This window comes from Dendropsophus ebraccatus, chromosome 7 (genome assembly GCF_027789765.1).
Source record: "Dendropsophus ebraccatus isolate aDenEbr1 chromosome 7, aDenEbr1.pat, whole genome shotgun sequence".
Taxonomy (NCBI): Eukaryota; Metazoa; Chordata; class Amphibia; order Anura; family Hylidae; genus Dendropsophus; species Dendropsophus ebraccatus.
In genome coordinates, this window is record NC_091460.1 from 55,850,750 (window position 1) to 55,873,890 (window position 23,141).

The window sequence follows — 23,141 nt, forward strand, 5'->3', positions numbered from 1 at the left end:
GGACTTCACCTATATACCAAAGAGGAGAACACTAAACAAGCTTGGCAGATAACATTTACAACATTGTATCCTATGGATTAAACCTTTTCATCTTAAAGGATAACTATAGTATTAACAAACAATGTTCATGTATTCTCTCCCCCAACCTCATCTGTTGGGTATCAGGAGCCCCCCCCCCCCATACACATTAGACAGTGGGCTAGTTTCACCTGACTAAAAAGTATATGAGGGCCCTTAGATAATGTTAGTAAATATAGGCCACTAATTCTAGTTAAAATGGGTTATTTGCTTTTGGCAACTCATTTTTTATGAAGACCCACCAATTTTAAGCTTATCGTAGGGTGCAAGGACCCCCAGTAATTCATAGGCAAATTCAGCAAAGGGTGTTCAATCCCTTTACAGTACCACCATAGGCGAACTGGAGTTACACAGTGCCCATGTGCTATAAGACGTTCTTTACCGTCCTGGAATATAATATTTTTATGACCATAATGTTTTCATGGTTGTAATGTAGTACTTGCATTGCTTCTGCAGAATCGTAGGTCAGCCATGAACAAGTGCCTGCAACCTGCTGTGAGGCTCAAAGAGAGTGAGACAGACAACAAACAACTACAGTCTGAAATGACAGAGTCAAGGGAGCCATATAATAGGATTAGACCAAGAAAGAATGCATACATTGTCCTGCTTAACCCTTTCAATGAAAAGACAGGTAAGGGAACTCAGTACTGCTGAAACCATTGTTCATCCTTTCAATTCATCCAACTGAAAAGAAAACCCCAAACCTATTTACCACTGAATGGATTTGGCTGAATTAAAGCAGAATTGAAACTAATTACAAGATTAGAAAGTTTACTCCACCTTAGATTAGACTCACCTCCTATCAGCTACATTATCTTATCTGGTGTTAAGTGCTACACCATGTAACAACAACGCCATAGACAAACACGTCTTGTGGATTTCATGTACCAGTCACTCCCCAAGAACGGTTACGTATTCAGCGTCTTCTATCCAACTGCTTTATACTTTCATATCTATCCTGTGTGACTGAAGCAACTGTATTGGATCTATGGCAGAAGTATAGATAGGCATTCCCCATTTATGTAGGCAGCCATGTACAGACCATATCACCACTATTTACTAGACATTTTACTTAGAAAAGTAAATTCATTCAGTTCCCACCCATATGTTCATGACTTACTCATCTGCTACATCTCTAGTTGTCTCTTATATTTGTATTGCTTCTTATAGTATAAGGGTATTAATTGTGAGGCCCAACCACAATTGTTAAGATTTTTTTCTTGAGGAAATAAACTATTAACGTAATCTTTTTCAGTGATTGTTTTGTATTTTTATGTTCTGAAAATTAATTAAAAAAAAAATTAAGGTCTTAAAATATATATATGTTATTGCAGACCAATGTAAAGAACTCATAATCATCATCTGCTAGGGACCAAATTGCTGCACCTATCTCCACCCCAGCTGAATGGGGACGTTCCCGGAATCAACCAATATAGAAATCAGCTGCATATCTAATTCCTTAAGTATTTGCTCATATACAATTCAAAGGAAAATAGTCCATTCATAGTTGGCAAATTCCAAAACGCCCACCTTTGTTCCCAATAGCATTAACATTTTACCTGCTAAGCAAGTTTCGTAGGGTAACCTATGAGTAATATGGGGCCCAGGCATTTGATCAAGCTCATGTCATTTGTTGCATTATAGTTATGACATCTTTAAAGTATCTCGTCTCGTCTAGAAATCTACTTGACAGCCATGTATATGTATATACGACAGCACCCATTGATATACTTAATAACTATTACAATTACTCCTAAATAATTTCCTAAAGGTCACGTCAGATTCTCAGGTAGTCATCAGCCTCTGTGTTCTTGGCAATGTACCACTAGAATAATTACACTATGGTAGACGTGAACTTCAGTACAAATCTCAAAAGAAAAAAAAGTCTGTACGTTTTACATAAAATCTCATAAAATCTCAAATATAACTACACAAAGAATACAGAACTAGACTCAGTCTCAAATAGCACAATAGCGTATTACATCTTTAGAATCCCTATAACTATGCATTAATAGAACTGCCTACTATCACACATTACACAATCCCATTCTACTCAATACAATACAAAGAGGGTTATAGTTTGAAAGAAAATAGCATAACTTACAGTATACAAGCTTTTCCATACCTCTCAAGCCTTGCTGACAGGTCAGTAATACAAAAAAGCCTCTTCTGGAGGAGTCCCTCTCAGTCACACGGTTTTCAGCTCATGCATATGTTTATTGGTCAGCAGCAAAGGGCCATTTACATTCCTTGGAAGGTATTTGCTCAGGGCACCTGAAATGAGTTTAGGTAGGTGTGGTTGACTAGGAGAAGGCGTATCTTACATCTCCCAGATGCTGGACAGCCTTAAAGCACCTTACCAGTGAATCTGTAGCTCACACTGACTATGTTTATTTTTTATTTTTGGCATAACAAGAAATGGAGGCATAACCGTAAAGTTTCCCAAAGAGCTCGGAATTTAGTATAAATATACCCTTTCAAGGTATAATGGCTGTCAGCAGGGAAGTGATTTAAGTACAAACAACTTTACCCTAGCACAAGGCGTTGTGCAAACAGTGTTACCTAGCAGATAAGATAAAGCGTCCAATGAGCTGGCAGTGCGGTGATCTAAGATACTGTATGTGCAGCTTTAATATAGACAAAAACCCAGAGGTCGAGCAGTGGGCATGATGCTCATGATGCACCAAGCTGTATGTGAAAACTCACCTGAGTGTCACATTAACTATGGGACTTGTTCATGTCCAGTTGGTTTAAAATGGGAGAAAAATACAACTACAACAACCATATAATTTCTCATATAGTACCCAAACAGGTTGTACTCAAGGGGGAGGTTGGTGGAAACTAGTGATGAGCGAACATGTCCGCTCATTTTTCGGCTGTACAACGCCTGGGGTTATGAGGGCAGATGCGCAGCCGACAAACAACACAATTAAATGGCCACACAAACAGCTCTCATCAGGCCTATGTCTGCCTGTATAATAATAATCTAAGTAGTATGCTGTAAAAACAAAAAGAAAAAACCTACATCTACTGGGTTGGTCATACATCACCCATTAACTTTCCCTAGACGTCATTTCTTTATTTTTACATTGTAGTCTACTAGAAAATGTTGACATTACTAGAAATAATTAGCTTTATTCTCACTTATATACTTACAGGATTAAAAAATGTCTGCCTAACAGTACATACAAGTTATTGGATGGCTCTATGACCCTGCATGTGACTACTCTCCTCGCCACCCTTGGTACAAAATACAATAACAGGTTCATGAAGATCTTGCCCAGCAACATAACCCCATAGAATCATGTAAATATCCCTTTGTGAAATATGTCATTGACTTTCCCAAGCGCTATTTAAATGTGTTTTGTATATTGGTCATACACACTGCTGATCTCTATTAAGAGAGATATTTGTAGAGGACCAGATCACTACCTTAGCTGGGAAAATTCTTCTGTAGTAAAAGCTTATTAGTACATAACAACCATAAGATCTATGGACACACTTAGGCAAAGTAAACAGCACACCTACAAGAGACTACAAGAAAACAACATAAAGGATCTCCAACTGAAACTCTGCCTGTGTACCAACAATTTGTCAGTTCAGCGGGCACAGCCAGCGGGAGACAGGGATGGGGGTGTGATCGGCCCTATGATTAATAGTTGGCAGTCGTGCAGAGAGCACACACAAATAAACAAAAATGACACTAGGAAAACTCCGGCAGATGGGGGAACTGTTTTTAATTTAGAATTGAGCTTTTAGTTGGTTGTTATGTCTTGGAGGAGGTCAAGTAACCACAGACAGAACTATCTGTACACAATATAATTTTTAATTGTTACAAATAAGATAAAAGCAGGCGTACAATTAATCGAAAGCCATAGTAAGGGTGCGTTCACACCTACAGGATCTGCAGCTGATTTTCTGCAGCAGATTTCAGTTAAATAACTGAACACCGCATCAAATCTGATGCTGTGTTCAGTTATTTAACTGAAATCTGCTGCAGAAAATCAGCTGCAGATCCTGTAGGTGTGAACGCACCATAAATGTGTTTATGGTCCCATACACTCTAGTGAAAACTGTCTCATCCTCCGATTTAGGCAGGACCAGCTAACACTCTGTGTATGGGCACCACCCGACAGATCATGCCGGGGGAGAGAAGTGTCAGGCATATTCTGTCAGGAGGTGGCCTGAACCGGAGGATCAGACCATTTCCACTAAAGTGTATGGGGACCCCTAATGCATTTTATATGGCTTTTGAATAATTATACACCTTGTTCTTGTACCATATTTGTAACAATGAAACATTATATTCTGTGTAGATTGTTCTGTCTGTGGTCACTTGACCTCCTCCAAGACATAACAACCAACTAAAAGCTCAATTCTAAACTTTCTCAGAGAAAAGTTTTGGATTTCAACTGGTCCACTCTTTTGTTTCTCTGGGAGATAAGCCACCTCCAGAAGTTGTTGACACATGATATAAACAATATGAGATACAACCAATGATTAGAACTTCTAATTATATTCATTTCACCCACATGAAATTCTTTCAATCATTAGGAAAATTTATTGAACCTGTTTATAGTTTTTATTGCTTGTTAGTAGTACACATGCAATTGGAACTTGGTTGTTAACTTTACTCATGACCAATAATTCACGGTGAGGCATGTTGAACATACTGGTTGCACATTAGTAGTAAATGATCAGGTATGTAAATGTTCTAGGGCCTCATGCACATGGAATTATTATAAATCCACATTTCACCAGTCCATAATATATCCTTATGGAAATCAATGGGCCCATACTGTCAACATGAAAAAAATAAACTGTTGTGTATCTTCTAACCCAAAGCTTTGCTCTGAGCTTGACACCTACCTAGAGGTCCTTCTAAAAAAAAGTTATAATATTGGGCAAATGAAAATTTAGTCCAGACAGAAAGGTGAAGGCTAGACAGCATGGCAATACAGAAAAGCTAGTGAGGCTATGATACTTTGCCCCGACAACACCTGGGCTTCTTGCTGGGGCAGAGAGGCAAACCTGCAGGATTTCCACTAAAGGGTACTCTCCCACTTAGGAAAACAAGTGGAAATTCCGAGCAGAATCCCGGCAGCAGACTCCGTTAGGAATCCCGCCTGCCTCAGTGTCTTAATGTAATCTGGTGCGCACCGCCGCTCTCCGCCACTCTCTGCTCAAAGACGTGACATGTCAATTCTTTCAGCGGAAAGAGGTGGAGCACAACAGATTACATTAAGACACTGAGGCAAGCAGAGTCTGCTGCGAGGGTTCCGCTCGGAATTTCCGCCTGTTTTCCTCAGTGTGATGGTACCCTAATAGTCTAAATGGAATACAGTGAAACCTCTTCGAAAAGAAAAATATGGCCATAATGCATCTATGGTAGACCGATAATTGGTCAGACCAAATCATCTGGTCTAGATAAGGGGGTGGTCTTTTAGAGAGGTTTCATTGTCTATTATTTGCTTCAAACACAATGATAAAATCATATTTGTTCATACTGGTGTACAGCTAAGCGGCATGCACTATACATACTCAACATGATGGAAATGATCTTTTGGAATACAGCACAACTATGCTGCATTTTACCTGCATGGAGAAGTGGTAAATAAGCTGCGAAATGTGCGACATGAAAGTGAACCGAACTTCCTCAGATACTTCTATGAATATCCTAAGACATAACTGCACTGATAAATATTCCCGTGTTTTGATGGATGCTATGGGTATCCTCAATTTGTCACCATAGTTCCATGAAGAGTTTTCATACAATAACTACAGTACACTCCAAGTGACCCAGTTGGTGATCGGAGCATTTACAGCTTAATAGAATTATTCCAAGTGACCCAGTTGGTGATCGGAGCATTTACAGCTTAATAGAATTATTCCAGGCACACAATAAAGCGTCAGTCTCATTTTAAGATTCACATGTAATGCTCAAACTGTGAGGTACTTTCTTATAATTATAGTTGATTTATGGCTCCGTGGTTTGGTGCAATGATCCCGACACAATGGTGAGATATGACAACTACAAATTGAAGACACGCAAAAAATAATTTTTTGGAGGCAATATACTGTAGATGCTGCGTACTTTCAGATTCTTAAAGTATGCGCATGGCACAGTATTAAGAACAGATCTAATATAACACAGGAGAATGCCCTATTTGTTTAGGGTGCTTTTACTTTATACAATCTCTGTTTGTCCATGAACCCATATCAGTACTGATCAGTGCTTGTTTGCATTGCTTTTAGACATCACGCTTAATCATGAGGCCGGGCTGCATGCACTGCATTGTTCCTGCAACCATTTAATTATGTTGCTTTCAGCCGCAAGCGATAAATTTTGAGACCTGCACAAAAGATGCATTCAGCCAATGCAACACTGGTTGACAATCAGGTCATCAGCTGATTGTTGCCACTTTTACACCGGCCGAATATCGCCAAAATTAGTGTTTCTACGAACGGTCATTGACGATAATCTACCCCCCCCCCCCACGAGTGTGATAGCTCCTTTAATGTTTCTATACGCTCTGTTCCTGAACTTGAGTTCTTTAAGCACCCACTCAACTGGACCTTGCTGATCTAACATCAGTTCTGAACAGGTGAACAGGTAAATAACCCCTTTAATCATGTTCAGAACGCAATTTTAAGTAAATGCACACTTTAATTCTAGAGGGAGAAGTATATCCATAAAGCATCATAGCTATCTTTATAGAGAGGTACTGAAAGTGCCATATGAAGCTGAGAGCATGAAAAGGTGTACTATAATAGTAATGATGTGGAGCTATAATACAATACATAAAAAAAAATATATATATTGTACGGACATGCTCCCCTATTTATATACTGTGCCCTACCCCCTGCCTTTGGACCTGCTGCATTACTTCCCTTCAGCCAAGGATCTAAACTTTCTTACTTCCCGATTCCTGTTCCAGGGTGGAGACGACATAGGAATTTATATAATGGGAATACATGTGAATGCTATTTCAGACCTCAAAGGAAAATAGATTAGCATCATGCTACTTAATCATAATTATTGATTATTTCAATGGAAGAAAACAATTAATCATTCATATTTATAAATGCCTCCTGATCAAGGTCTCAGAAGATCTGCCCTTTGACGTTCCCATTCATTAAATGGGTAGTTCAGCAAAAAAAAAAAAAAATTCAAATTGACTGGTGCTAAAAAAGGGCTAGCGATTTGTAATTCATTTAAATTTAAAGAGAATGCACCACCAGGTACATCTTCTTTAATCTGACACAGGGATAGAACGGCGCCGTCACGGGCATGCTGATGCCGCGGTCTGTTTTTCGATCCGTGGCCCGGTTTCCGTGTACGGCGCCGTTGTATCCACGGATCCGCGGCATCGGCTTGCCCGTGACGACGCCATTCTATTCCTGTGTCAGATTAAAGAGGATGTACCTGATGGTGCATCCTCTTTAAAAATCTTCAGTCTTCCAGTACTTATCAGTAGTGATGATCAAACAGCGCCGAGGTTCAGGTTCTTACGAACCCGAACCATCGGCATTTGACTCCAGCTGTCTTCACGTTCCGTGGGGAAGGTGTGGACAGCCCGAGTCCCGTCTGGAAAACAGGGATACAGCCTAGGTCATAGGCTGTATCTCTGTTTTCCAGGAGGTACTCAGGCTGTCCACACCTTCCCCACAGCATGGGAAGACAGCTGGAGTCAAATGCCGATAGTTCGGGTTCATACGAACCTGAACCTCGGCGCTGTTTGATCATCTCTACTTATCAGCTGCCGTATGTCCTGCAGGAAGTCGTAATATTTCTAGTCTGGAGAGCAAGATAGGTTTTCTATGGGGATTTGCTACTGTTCAGGACAGTTCCTGTCGCAGACAGAGAGCTTGAAAGAATACACCACTTCCTGCAGGACATGCATCAGCTGATAAGTACTGGAAGGCTTGAAATTCTTTAACACAAGTCTCTAGCACTTTCTGGTACCAGTTGATTTGAAAGATTATTTTATTTTTTTGCTGAACTACCCCTTTAACAAGATCTAGAGCACTTTTTACATATGGTTAATGCTTATTTTTATCTATGGCTCACACATCTACTCTAATCCCACTCTAACGGGTGTCCTTTAGGTATACATTGTGTATTTTAGAATCCTGCAGTTCCTACTGTATTGAAGGTATATTGGCAGTCAACTGCAGATGCATGTAACCGTGTATGAACAGCTGTGTATTCCTGTCATATGACAGCCAGGATGGTTAATGGGCATGACTGGCACACACCTCATCTAGCTGGCAGGTTGATTTAGGCTAGGTTCACACTGCGTTTTCAGCATCCGTTTAACGCATCCGTTTTTTGCAAAAAACGCATGAAAAACGGATTGCAAAAAACGGATTCATTTGTGTGCATCCGTTTTTCCATTGACTTCCATAATAAAAAAAAACGGATCCGTTTATTTTGGCGGACCAAAACGGACCAAAAAACGTTGCTGACCCTATTTTTCTGGACGTTAAAAAAAACGGATCCGTTAAACGGATGCTGAAAACGCAGTGTGAACCTAGCCTTACATGCATATTTGTTGTCACGACTATTATGTAATGTATTTAAAAAGCCCTCTTACAACTAGATAATAAATAAAGCCATAAATAAACTATTCAGGTCTATTCTATAGAAACATGAACTTGTACGTAACCAAATACTGACCCGTTAGACAATGGGAAGGAAACAACTTGTGCAGTCAAAAAGATCTGTTTCCTAAATGTGGCTGCTAAGTCACCATATAATATGATTTACTGTAAAGCGATGAAAAGAATTACTGTATGTATTGAGTAAGTGTGGCTTTTCAGCATAGCTAAGGCCAGACATACGCCTCACTGTTATGTGAAGCATGTCACTTCTTTTATTTCTGTAACGTCAGTTTTGTGTTCTGCTAATTTTATGATTATTTGGTTACAGGTATTATCTAGTAACTACTAGTTACATGATTTATGTCCAAATAATATATAGCAATTATTTAGCAATTTTACGTGCAGGTTCTGCATAGAAACTGGGTCCTTATAATAATCTTTTTCTAATGGGCCCAGGGATCCTTACTAGAGGGAAAACTACACACCAGAGAGAAAGTCTGGAGCAGAAGACACCACTGACTACTGTATATCTTGTTGGGCCACCCGTGAAGCCGAGGGGCTATAAATAATTTTATGACTAGTGATTTTCGGTCATATCTATATCCTTTAGTGTTTGGTGTGTATTTCCCATATAATGCAGCGGTTTATGAGTTGAAAACAATTCTTGTTTCACAGGTAGCAATATTTCCAAGATTATTATTAGGTTTGAGGGAAAACAAGGTCAGAAGATGACAGATGACCGTGAGAAAAGATGAACAGCCCAATTTGGCCATTAAAATAGCTGGCCAAATTAATAATTTATTCTGTCAGTCACTCCTGGGTGTGTGGTAAGAGATGGTTCTGCAAGTTGGCTTTCAACATATCAACTTCTGCTAGTTTTTCCTACATTTGTCAGCATCCCTGCATGACTATTTATATGCAGCGGATTTGTTGCAATAATTTTTAAAATAATACCTGCTTGTCGTCTGATCCTGCTATCAGAGTTATTTCTGGTCAACCAGCATATTTATTGCCCCATGTTCAGCCAGTAAACACATTTGTTTAACAGCCAATTACATAGATGATACAGGCCTAAAAATTACTCTTTGTAGGCACCACATATCCCCCTGTAAATAGGGAATGTAGTTCCCCCCGATAGCAGTAATGAATGCTCAAACAGTACAGTGATCGCTCATTAGGCTTTCATTCCCAATCGCTCAGCCATTTATTGATCACAGACTGTATCACCAGTTACCTGCTCGTGTAAAAGAAGCCTATAACCCCTACCACATGGCCTGACAAGTGGTTTCAGAATGATCTGATCTTTTTTTGATCTGCACTTGTTTAAAGAGTCTAGTACAAGGCTCCCGTAAAAAGAGGAAGATGTGTAGCCATCACAAGATGGTTGTTAGCAGGTTAAGACTATGTGATTAACTGATGAATTAGGGTTTTCTTGTTCATCTAACATGTCCCTAAAGACCCTTTTCCATAGGCTTGTGTAAAAGTGGCATCAGTCAATCAATGAGCGCTTGTTGGCCGACTAGATCTTTTGGGCATCGGTAAAATATCTCTGTGTAAATGGGACATGTGCAACTGATAACTATGAATGTTAATGGCCATATGAACGATGCAGCGATTGTTTGTGCAGCCCGGCCTTGCGATTTATCGTGCCCTGTAAGAGGCACTAGAGGCGAGTGCTGATCTCACTTATCCACACGAACAAATTCCCGGCACTCGACCAGCACTTCAATTGCAAGGTGATTTATTCATAATACGAGGTGCACATACATACACAAAGTTAGGACGCGTTTCGGCGTTACCGCCTTTCTCAACTGCCTGTAACGCCGAAACGTGTCCTGACTTTGTGTATGTATGTGCACCTTGTATTATGAATAAATCACCTTGCAATTGAAGTGCTGGTCGAGTCCCGGGAATTAGTTCGTGTGGAATCGTATTGACATCCACGAGCACCAAGCCACAGAGTGCCGACAGCTTGGTAAGGAGTACGCTGATCTCACTTATCGGCACTCATTTGCATCCACACATGGCCTCATATCAAGCCATGTACAAGGACCCTTAGGGCCCTATTCCACCAGACGATTATCGTTCGCATAATCATTAACGATTAACGATCTCAAACGACCGCTATTGCGAAAGACCTGAAAACGTTCACTTATTTCCATGGAACGATAATCGTTACTTATGATCGTATTTGCGATTGTTTTTTCTTTGCTATTTCTTCTCTATTGCGTTCGTATCTACTGCGAACGACCGAACGACGTCTTATTCAATGCGAACGATTTGCGAACGTTTTGCGAACGAACAACGATAAAAATAGGTCCAGCGATCAACGATTTCTCGTTCGGTCGTTAATCGTTAACTGCATTTCAACCAAACGATTATCGTTTAGATTTTAACGATTTAACGATAATCTGAAAGATAATCGTCCGGTGGAATAGGGCCCTTACTGTCTTCCACCTACCCCTTTCCTGCTGTCTGTAAGTCAGTAAGAAGAAGGGGATAAACAGATCAGATAATACTGAGTTTGTAACCTTTGAGACACATATGCCTGAAGAGGCGGTGTATACACTGAACAGTAGGGTGTTTTTAGTAAAGTCTATAAGTAAATTTTCTTTATTTTTCAATTTGGAAGCAGTGAAAATGGTTCTTGTTAACCAAGACATATAGAAACCACTTTTGCCCTCTGAGTCTCAGAAGTGCAAAACACACCTGAATCAAGAAAAGCAAAAAATAAAAGAGATCCTCTACATATGTAGGATATGTTCCGTAAATATAGCAATAAATGTAGCCACTCCCCTGACATATGTCCCATTGACAGTCCTTAAAGAGCTCACAAACCTAAAAAGGTATTGCCACATGTTACAGGGGACCCCTGCTAGTACCATAGAACCACTATAGCCCCCTCTTTTTGGGAAGCGACAGACTCTTTGGATGTCATAATAACAAGAGAGGCGTTGTGTTTAATGGCAAACCTCCGAGACTACAGAGACTGTACATTTCAGTAGAGTTTTAAAGAGGCCTGGGCAATTAACTCTCAACAATGCAAAGGGATGATATATTAGGAAAGGAGGACAGATATGTTCTCCTTTCCCCACATGTTCTAAATACCAGGACTGGACAAAATCTTGACCGAGTTCTGACTCTCTTTTACATAACATGTCACCTCAGTTTCCCCTAATAGTTGAGATGAATGGAGCATGCATGAAACACCTTACACATATTCTGTGGTCCAAGCCTTGGAATCAACAAGCTGTTTGACAGACCTCAATGTGTTTTTTGACCCAACTCTTCAAGAGCACTATACTTCGAGGGGAACAAAACCAAAACTCACTGCTCCGACACCTGATGCGCTGTCAGCACTCGTTTGCTCCCCGTTCCCCGCTCGCTGCCACCGCTATTACACGCAACGGTAGCAAGCAGGTGAGTGTGGGAGGGGCCATGGGGAAGCTGCGTCCGGGCAGCTCATAGAGGATAGTGGCTGCCTGCTGCGGCCGCTCCTATTCCGCGGATCGCTGCTATCACAGTCGCTTGTTTTTCAACATGAACGATGTCGGCTGATCTTTACCTTCTATTTCACGAGACGATTATTAGCCATATTGGCCGATATCGGTCAATAATCGTTCCCTGGAATAGGGCCTTAAAGTAGATGCAGAAGCTTAGCATTCATTAAAAATAGTATATCAGAGATAATATAGAGTACAGAAAAGTTAGTTTGATTGATCCTGAGTCATGTAATATTTTTTGTATCCACAGTGCAGATCTTTTCCCTCTACCACCATCCCTCCCCATATTTGTTTGTAATTTGTTTGCAATTTTTTTGCAATTTCTTTTGTAAAATGGTTGGTTTATTATGGGTGGTGTTGGTCTTTGTTACAAAAAATAAAACAATATTGTAAAACTTCCTAGTGGTTACAACCAGTGATGTAATTCCAGCTTACAGGCTATGCTGAAATTATACTGTATCAACCTATATTAGGATCACACCACTGTTGTTGGTTAATGAATAAAAAGAAATAATGAATTAAAAAAATAGATTTTTTTTAAATCTACTAATTACGGTTATTACCCACTGACTTTGTGAAGATGTTTTCCATCTGTTTTCAGTGCAGGCTGGAAACAGAAAATGTTGTAGATCATTGCATCTGTTTATATTACGCCACTTAGGCTGTATGTACAACTCATGAATCACAATGGGCTCTTTCTATGTACCTGCTCCCTGGACAAACAGAGAATCAGTGCTCTGGAAAGTGCCAGGTGACAAGCAGGACGTCTGTGCCGGGGGTGGGGTACAGAAGGTGAGGGTACTGGAAAAAAACAGGAAGATGAATAGAATGAGAGTAAATCATGAAGCGGTAGAATAATAATGACACTATAAATGGCAACTAGAACAGTCAATATTTAGGAGGATTTGTATCATTATACTTATGGACATAGCTAAAAGAAGGTAAAGAAGTAGCATTTGTATCCCTGTCCCAGGGCCTGAGGAGACACAAGTCCCCTCTGCCGCTTAAGAAGACCCCAGTATTATAAATGACACATTGTAGATGGGGGTCCTGTTACAGTTTTTAGATTTTTCAGACGGTACTGTATATGCCCCTGTTCATCCATATCATGGCTCAGTGTTACTATGAGATATATTCTCATCTTGAAAAGTCATCCTCTATCGAAGTATAGGAAAAACTAGCACATGGGTGGGGTTCTGACCACTGGAACCCCTGCAGATCCTAAGGAAAATGACAACTGGAAGGACAAATGTCCATTGAATATATGGCATCTTTCTCTCCCGAACACTCATTACACATGAATGTTCAACTTGGATGAATGTACATGAATTGGGATGAAGGGACTATGGCCTCTTCCAGACACCTCTGGCAGCAGCTTATCTCCCTAAGGGTGCAGTCTAAATCCAACATGCCGGATTCTTCCCTTCCCTGATATCAACTGACAGGGGAAGTTAGGAGGTCTCCATGTGCATTACACGATTGACTTTCCACTAATGTGTATGGGGGTCGTTAACTATAGGAAAATAAATATCTGATGTGGGCAGAAACACTATCTTTAGCTCCTAGACATCTTTACAACCTAGGAAATTCATTGTGGTGACAGAACTGAGGTTCTATTTCGTATAAAGCATGTAAAGAAATAGTCGCTGTAAGTAGACTTTCCAACAACCATCTTGTTAAACATGTTTTCTCCTCTATACCAGTACCATATAACACAATGCATAGCCAGCATCAAAGAATAGCATATTTGCACCATAAAATGTAGAGGTGCAATAAGGCCATATGACTACAATATACTGTTTAATGGATTTGGAGAATACTTGTTTCTATTTGGAGCTATTATAGGTAAAAATAAAAAATAAAAAGGGACTACATAAACTAATAATTATAGACTGCCATAAATCTCCGTCCAGGAGGCACATTACACCATAAAATGAGTTGATTTATTAGGGATCTATTTTAAAGACATTGCGCAATCTAAATCATTAGAGAACAATTTGAGGTTGAGCAAAGAAGCAGTTTCAGGGGTGGGGTTCTAGTGTTTGACAGGTGGTACGGTATATGCTATAGATTAGCCAATAGTTTTTGCCAACATTTAGAGCAGTACTGCATTTACGAAAAGTGACTCTGGGCCATCCAGTGCCCTCATACTTTTCTGGATGCAATACTGGCCATAGTTTGTGACCAGGACACTATGCTGTACTACAGTAGACTGGAGGAGTATATTGTGCAAATGCTGTCTATGGTCTATTAACAGGGACCTCCCCTGGCATGTGCTCTTTACAGTACTGGTGTTCAAACAAATAACAGGTTCTACTGTTACCCCCACACCTCTGATGCAACCAACCTTTAAAGGGAACCAATCACACTTAAATTGGGCATAAAGGTAAGGAAACGTGCTGGTACATCAGCCAGCACGCTTCCTAACCATACACCTGTCCCCCCCGTCCCATGAACATTCAGCCCACAAAGTTAGTTTAATTGTGTCCCGTGCTCTATAGTGTAGTCACGGTGGGCGGGGTCTTCTTCAAGTAGTCACTGGGTCCTGGGCCGGCCCCTGCGCTGTAATCACGCCCCTCCGGGCGTGTTGTAAAGCGGCGCCTGGTGACGTCACTCGGGGGGCGGCACTGCACGTCGGCCACGCCGACGTCTTTACTAAGCTGCGCATGCGCAGTACAGTGGGTGAAGCTGCTGCTGTACTACACCGCGCAATCGCAGTACAGCAGCGTCTTCTCAGGCTGCACTGCGCATGCGCAGCTTAGTAAAGACGTCGGCGTGGCCGACGTGCAGTGCCGCCCCCCGAGTGACGTCACCAGGCACCGCTTTACAACACACCCGGAGGGGCGTGATTACAGCGCAGGAGCTGGCCCAGGACCCAGTGACTACTTAACATGCACTAATGTTCTCTATCAATTCTATAGCTAAACATTACACAACATCTGCTATACCAATCTACACTATCTATCTATCTATCTATCTATCTATCTATCCAAACACACACACACACACACACACACACACATACATACATATATATATATACATAAAATAGAAATGTTGCTACCTCCACGACTCTGTAATGCCTCTATATATCCAAAGCAAAAGTTATATACAAGATATGCAGCAATTTAGAGGAAGGCATCACGGGAACTGTTGGCTGGAGTTCTGTATTAGAGGAAATGAGAATGTGTCAGGTGGCCGATCAGCTGACAAATAATTGCAACACAGGACCCAAAACTACTTCTCATGACCTCTAAAGTGACTTGTAGAGAACACTGTCATTTGTAGCTGTCAGGAGAGCTGAGTGTGCACTCTTGCATTACAGGACTGGTTGCTGGAGCAAAGCTTTGCTCCAGCAAATCTACACTGCATTTTCCTTTCAATTTTCCAGTTAATTCCAAAAATGATTCACCCACTGGAAAAAGGAAATACATGGGGTAACAGATTCCACAATCACCGGCTGTACTTTAATGGGAAACAACTGTATATAAAATAAAGCTTTAACAACAAACACATAGAAGGTAACAAACCTAACCTGAATTGTGTAGTTTATTGCAGAGAAGCAGCCTGTAACTTTATTTGTATATTGCCTCCTGAGACTCTTTTAGTATACAGCCATCCATCCTAGTCTATGGGCATTTTAACATGCATGCACACGATGCAGCACAGATGTGAGGTGAATTTAGTCTTAGAGATACTTAAAAAGGGGGTTTCCAGGACTTTTTTGTTTTATTGATGGCTTACCTGCAGGATACCTTGGTTTAAGAGTTAGGGCCCTATTTCACCGGATGATTATCGTTCGCATAATCGTTAACGATTAACGATCTCAAATGACCGCTATTGCGAAAGACCTGAGAACATTCACTTATTTCAATGGAACGATAATCGTTACTTATGATCGTATTTGCGATCGTTTTGTCTTCGCTATTTCTTCGCTATTGCATTCGTATCTACTGCAAACGACCGACCGACAGCTTATTCAATGCGAACGATTTGCGAACGAGCAACGATAAAAATAGGTCCAGGTCTTATAAAGCGATTAACGATTACTCGTTCGGTCGTTAATCATTAAAACTGCATTTCAACCGAACGATTATCGTTTAGATTCGAACGATTTAATGATAATCTGAACGATAATCGTCTGGTGGAATAGGGCCCTAACTTGGATTGAGAGCGTTTTGCAAGAAGAGCTCACAATTTTTCATAATTGTAACTTGGTTTAAGAGCTCCCTATACTGGGTAGGAGGAGGAGTGAGGGATAGAGTACTGCAGTACCGGCCGGGATGATCTTTTCAGAGACCGGCCGTTCCGTTACCCGGCCGGGTCACGGAACGGCCGGTCTCGTACTGTGTATAAACATGGCCTTATACAGTATTAAAATCAAAGGACTGTCCATGTATTACAGGAAATGTTAGGTCCTCTTAAAAGACAGGTTTTTGTTCCTAGACAGAGTATCACTCAGAGCTGTAGCTCTTTGGATGTTGTGTTCTAACTCCCCATTATTCTGTAGTCCGTAGGTTATTTATGGCTTCACACAAGCAGACAGCCCTTCAAGGGTATGTGTTTGCTAAAGTAAGATCCCAGCTTTTCTTAGGCACACCCCATCATCTTACATTACCTTTGATCAGTGAAGTGATCAGTTGAAAGGGCAACTAAATTTACTCAAAAATTAGTGAGAGATAACAAATCAGACCAATTCATTCTAAAGGCTGGAAGGGTAGAAACATATAATGAATATAAATGTATGTATGTGTGAGTGTGTGTATACATATATATATAATATATATATATATATATATATATATATATATATGCAAGGGTAAAAAAATCTGTGTTGAAGTTTTTAAAAGTAACAACCACGCCTTCTAAAATACCCAAACATATCTGTGGAGACATATTTGTGGAATTAAAAAAAGAGTCTAAATTTTTACAAAAATGGCAATTTTTTAAAATTTTCTGTCAGTCTTATTTTGGTATTTAGGTATTCTAGGTATAGCCTAAAAATAATTTACCAGTTTACTATGGATGTAGGTAAGAGTTTGGTAGCTTAAGATAAAACAACCATGACCCCAATAGGGGTACTCTGACTGGACTGGTGTATAATTTACTGGTTTGGAGTTAAGTAGATATAAAATATTACTGGTGGTTTTTTTTAGATTACTTCCTGCAATTTTGACCTTCATTTTGAACATGCTATTAGAGGAGCATTCCAGCAGTAAAGAAAGCTATTATTTAAGCAATTTCCTAAATATTCCAGTAAATGCACATGAGGATTTTCCATATAGATTAAAGAATGAAAAATCTGCAGCTGATGACAGTATCAGCCAGTGTATCTTAATTGCTTGTGGTGGGTTTTGTCATCGGTCTAAGGCATGGGTCTCCAAACTGCGACCCTCCAGCTGTTGCGAAACCACAACTCCCATCATGCCTGGACAGCTAAAGCTTACGATTTGGCTGTCCAGGCATGATGGGAAATGTATTTCTGCAACAGCCGGAGGGCCGCAGTTTGGGGGTTGCCATATTGCCTGCGCTGTTCTTAACAGCATTTAGTGACATGCTTTACAGCAAGACAACAATAGACAGACTCGGTCCCCTTGAGATGAATGTGAAACATTACTGAGTGCGTTCTGTGACCTTTAAAAAGGTCATTCCACAGGGATCTGCTATTGTCTCTTATTGCAATGCTGTACAGATCACTTTACAGCAGCCTCCCCTTATCACTACAGACAGAACAGGAAGTGTCAGCTTAACCCCCTACAACACAAAGCGATTATCCGCCATATCCGGCTGATAGCGAATTTTACGGTCAATTATCGCTTTGTGTAATAGAAGATAACAATCAGCCAAAATGCACGATGAATTAGAAAATTAGAAAAAATGTCACCAAAAATTCTTAAAAAATATGTTTATATGTTTAACAAACAATAAATCGTTTTCTGATGACCCATTCCCTACATTATTTTTCAATTACATAAATAGAAAAAGTCCCTTTATTACTTAGCAAAGATGTAAGAATCCACTTCCTTGTTTTTAGATTCACTTCTATATAACAACAAGCATTGTCACACGTCTTCCCCTTTGGTGTCAGGTTATGTCTCCAAGCTTTACCTTCTTTATGTCATAGTCAACTTAAAATGGGCTTGTCACTTATCCTGATTCTTTTTATAAAACAACAACTTGTATTTCCCATAAAATAGCAATTTTAGAACATCTTTTCTGTACTGTTAAGCTGTTTCTCTATTGAGAACCTGCATTGTTCCACAAAAATAAGATATACTTTATTCTCAGGATATGGCATAATTAAATGATCATTGGGGGTCTGACTGCTGAGACCCCCACAATCTCATGAACAGGGATCTGACTCTCCCAGCTAAATGGAGCTGTGGTGACCTCCTCTGCATTAATTCTACATGGGAGCTGCCAAATTGCTGTGCATTGTACATGGCTAATTACAGCATAACTTATATATAACCCTTTTAAAAGACACCCAAACACCTCCAATAGTTATTGGCCAAACACTATTTCCCAATACACATTTATACTCCTATCTTTTCAATGGGAATAGGGGAATAAGCTACTGCCAGACACCTATAGTAATGGCTTAGGCTGGGTTCACACTACATTTTTGCAAAAAAACGGATGGAAAAACGGATGCATTTGTGTGCTGACCATAGCTGACTTTATTTTTGTGTATGTTTAAAAAAAAAAAAAAAAAAAAAATGGTAAATGCGTTTTAATAATGTAAGTCAATGGAAAAACGGGTCAAAACGGATGCACACAAATGCTTAATTCTTATTTGCCCCATCATCGTCTTTAAGGAGAAAGGCGACAAGATCCCATGCACATAAAGTAAGCTTTAACACATTCTAGGGACGGACTCTATTTAGAAGGCAGGTAGGAGTTTTAGGTGTCAGTCAAATATTATCAGCAGTCTGTAGTACGTCATTCTATTTTCAAATGTTGCAAGCAGCAAATGACAAATGATGGACGTAACTCCACGCTATGTATTGGTGTGTGTGTGTGTGCACTTCCTGGTTTAAAGAGATTGAATACAGGTAATAAGGAAATAATTAGAAGAAGGAGTGAAAACAGTACTAAAAATACAATAATTATAATATAGCATGCCATATTTTCCCATATAAACTAGAACACTACATATACTGATTCAGGCTACTTACACTACACTGTGGTCCATGCCTTCTCAGGAGGCAACTCTTTTGTACAGTCATGTATACGAGATATGGAATTCCAGTCTTCCGAGTACAGCCACTGGGAAATCCACTATACAACATGCGAGAAAACTCCCATAAATGACTTGTATTATTCCAGGAGACGATATCAGCTCCGGCTAAGACCAGGAGGTTCTAACCCTATAGAGGAGGACTTCACTAAACATACCTGTAGCTGCTCCGTGCTTAGGTCTTCATTTGTATTGTTCTCATGCAAACAAGAGGACAATGTGTCTGCAGTTGGAGAAAGGGGAAGCTGTCCGGGCTTCTCTGTATTGTTTCCAAAATCAGGAATTGTTGAATTGAAACTAGCCCCGAGGCCAATAGGGCAAGTATGTTTTGTACATGGCCTTGAACAGAAGATTTTACTCAGTGGGAGATACAGACAAAAAGTATCGAGCTGGCGGGTTTCACAACAGCACATCTTTAACCCTTCATAGTTACAGTATGTACAATAACAGGAATGCAGGAAAAAGTCAGCAAATAACTCTGACTGATGATTTGACTGTGATGATTCCCAGAACATCTGCATGTAGGCAGGATATATATGTTAACCTACTTTCTACCAGTTTAGTAATTTTCATATATATATATTGGTGTAGCTTTGTGGTATATGACAATTAATATATCATTTGATGTGATATCATCAGACAGCACAAGTAATCTGGTCATTCAGCCCTGTTAGCTAATATGGCTCGATCTCTGTCAAAAGATTTAGCAAAAATCTAGTCTTAATGGGGTATTCCAGGCTTATGCCTTGATGGCATATCACTAGTGTACACCATTATATTATAATCAGCGAGGGTCCATCCTCTGTGATGCCCACCAGTTGTGAGAGTAAATGGGTGTAAACCTGGTGTAGTGCCATATCCCCTAACTGTTTTTTCCCCTGCACAGTGGTCCTTGGCCACTCGGTTGTGAAGACTTCCGCACAGTCCCATTCAAGTGAATGGGGCCAGCTTCTGTGTTGTGTACAGCTGGGTGATTGGAAGCACAGCTGTACTATCATTTTATGATCACTAGGCTGTGTAAAAGCAAAAGCGATCATCCAAAAAATGAATGCTTGTCAGCTGATGTGTGCTTTCCCTGTGCTTAAAGCAACTTGGTACGGCACCTTGCTGCCCCCGAACTGTCGGGTTGTAGAGCTCCCGGATTGGAGGTCGGCCTTTCTATCAGTGCTAGTATTTAGCATCAGTGCCCTAGGTCTGCAGCACCTCTCTTCCCGCCTCTATCCAGCTCAGGGGCATTCTGAAAGTGAAGGAGGCAGGGAGAGAGGTGCCACAGACCTAAGGCACTGCATTGATATGAGTTGTTTTTCTTCTAAATACCTGCACTGGGATACACGCTGACCCCCGAACTGGCCACAGCGTGAGCAGATCTACAAGGTGATAGCGGTTCGGAGGCGACAAGGTGCTGGTACAGAGTGGCTTTAAAAATTCTCATTCTTTAGCCACACAATGTATGGCAGATGAATGATGGCAGCAAAGGGCCTTGTGAACAATCCAGAAATCTTTCGCGAGACCCTTCGGGTACGCTAGTCAGGCCTTGTAATAGGGGCCAATCTGTTGCGCCTTGTAATAGTGCCCTTATTGAGAGCCTATAAAGTTTGTGTAGATGACAGTGAGCAGAATCAATGTAGAAATTCTTTTACAACGCAGTTGCAAGAACATGGAACGTTAAGATCTGAAAACAGCATGGCAGGAAACCAACATAATGGACAAACAGGGGCGCCGGGACAACAAGATGGATATGTTTAAAGAATTGAGGAGTTTGAGAAAATAATATTATCATCCCTTAGCAGAAAGAGGACGTAAATATCTTAATGACTATCAGACAGAGTGGTCTTATTTCTTCAGAGAATATGTTTTGTCCAAATAAATAATCCAATCCAGCTTTTCTTCCAGAATCAGGGCGCTAACCTGCTCTTCGAAAAAAAATGTGCATGTTTTCAGTGTTTCAGTGAGGAGAAGGCAATGAGCTGCTGCCAGACACATCTAGCAAACATATGATTGATATTTAACATGCTAGATCCTTCTCTCCCACATAGATGATGTTGGTACATACCTACACATATTATATGATCATATAGGGTTTAGCCCAAGACTGGAAGTTAAAAGAAAAAAAATTCACAGGATAGATGATAGATTATGGACATTTCTTCCATAAAAATTATGCTTCCCTGAAAAATTATGGACACTCCCATAGACTTCTATGAGTGAATCTGTGCCACAATTACGACCTGTACTAGGAACATGTGAATTAGGCCTTATGGTGGTATTACACTGGACAATTTTTCAGAGATAAAAGATAAACGATCTCAAACAATCGCTATGGCAAGCGATCTTAAATCGTTCACTCAATTACACAAGATGATGATTGTCACTTACGGTCGTTCTTGCGCTCGTCCTTTCCTGGCTGATAGACCAGGGAATGACCGAACGATTGAAGCCAAAGCCAGGAATGGATTTTAAAAGAGGAAAAAGTCTCAGGCTTTCCTTTATGACCTGACCTCTGTTTATAGTCTGCTTCTGGCTTTGGCTTCAAATCTTTGGCAGATAATCTGTCACATAATCTTTCTGTGTAAATGAACCCTTACACAAAACAATTATCATTTAAATTCGAACAATCTTACGATTTTTCGATCGATAATCGTCCTGTGTGATACAGCCCTTAGTGTGTATATTCGCAGTAGACTCTAATATGGTGTAGGAGCCGAGTCAGTGCTTATCCCATAATTTTATCTTTGGTCTGCAAAATTAGCTAGTCTGCAAGCTAATATATATATACTATATAATATATATATATATATATATATATATATTAGATGTGAAAATCTAGTTGATGGCTCTTAGTTGTGTTGTGTTTCGGAGCCTTGGGGTAGCCCTTGTAGATCAAGGACTCTGTGATGTATAGCCTAGAACACTTATGCCAGCAGTTCTGTTCTCAAAAAAAGATTGATGACATCTATTTTTGTATATATAGATAAAGATAAACTGAATTGAAATAATAATCATGAACAACATGAAATAATAATCATGTTACAGTGACAATGTTATATACATTTGCTCCAAGTTGAAGGACGCACAAACAAAATGTTCCTAGTGAGACGTGTTGTACTAGCTACGTGTCACTCCTGGCCTTTCTGCCTTTTTATTCTGTATTTTCTAACCCGATTGTCCCTCTCACCCTGTTACTTCAGAGAACAAGTCTGGCAATGGAATGCCCTTCAAACTCATGGTCGATTGCTTCTAGTAAATGTTTCACTAGACACTAAACAACCCCTGTGTTCCACCCTCAGTGCAAACATTGTACGAAGGATGAAAAATAATATTCAGGAACAGTCACACAGAACCTTCAAGGTGCTAAAGATTCAGCTTGTGAGAATGTTTATCACATCAGTTTTGTTATTGCCTTCATTCTAGTATTACAGAACATTACAGCCAAAAGAAAAATGCCAACTTTTTTTTTTTTTTTTTATTAAAAAAGAGTTCTTTTTGTCAAAGACCTGACAGGCATACACTAATGTGCAGTGTGAGCTTAAAGGGGTTGGAAATTCCAAGTTGCTGGAGGTGGCTCCAGGATCCTTATCTCTTGGTTATTGACTGTAAAGCCCCTATTACACGAGGCGACCAGAAGAGCAAATGAGCGCTGTCAGCGATATTACAAGCGGTGGCAGCAAGCGGGTGAGCACAGAGGGGACCGCAGGGTGGGGGGCTGCCCGGGTGAT

At 40.3% G+C, this 23,141-nt stretch overlaps 1 protein-coding gene across 9 annotated transcripts in view; it reads right to left on the reverse strand.

Annotated features, from left to right (window-relative positions):
* The window catches only part of RBM47 (RNA binding motif protein 47), an 82,125-nt gene that overhangs the window by 20,936 nt on the left and 38,048 nt on the right, over positions 1-23,141 (reverse strand). Inside the window, exon 1 of one of the 9 annotated variants that reach the window (XM_069977557.1) lies at positions 19,584-19,697. The exons of 3 other annotated variants lie outside the window; for them this stretch is intronic. Coding sequence is in view for 3 of the 6 variants with exons in the window: in XM_069977550.1 (XP_069833651.1) it covers positions 19,364-19,380 (17 nt within the window). In the remaining 3 variants the exon portion in view is untranslated. Of the gene's footprint in view, positions 1-2,182; positions 2,322-19,363; positions 19,468-19,583; positions 19,698-23,141 lie in introns of those variants that run through there. 5 more of the 9 variants (XM_069977550.1, XM_069977549.1, XM_069977558.1 and 2 more) reach the window with 5 other exon arrangements.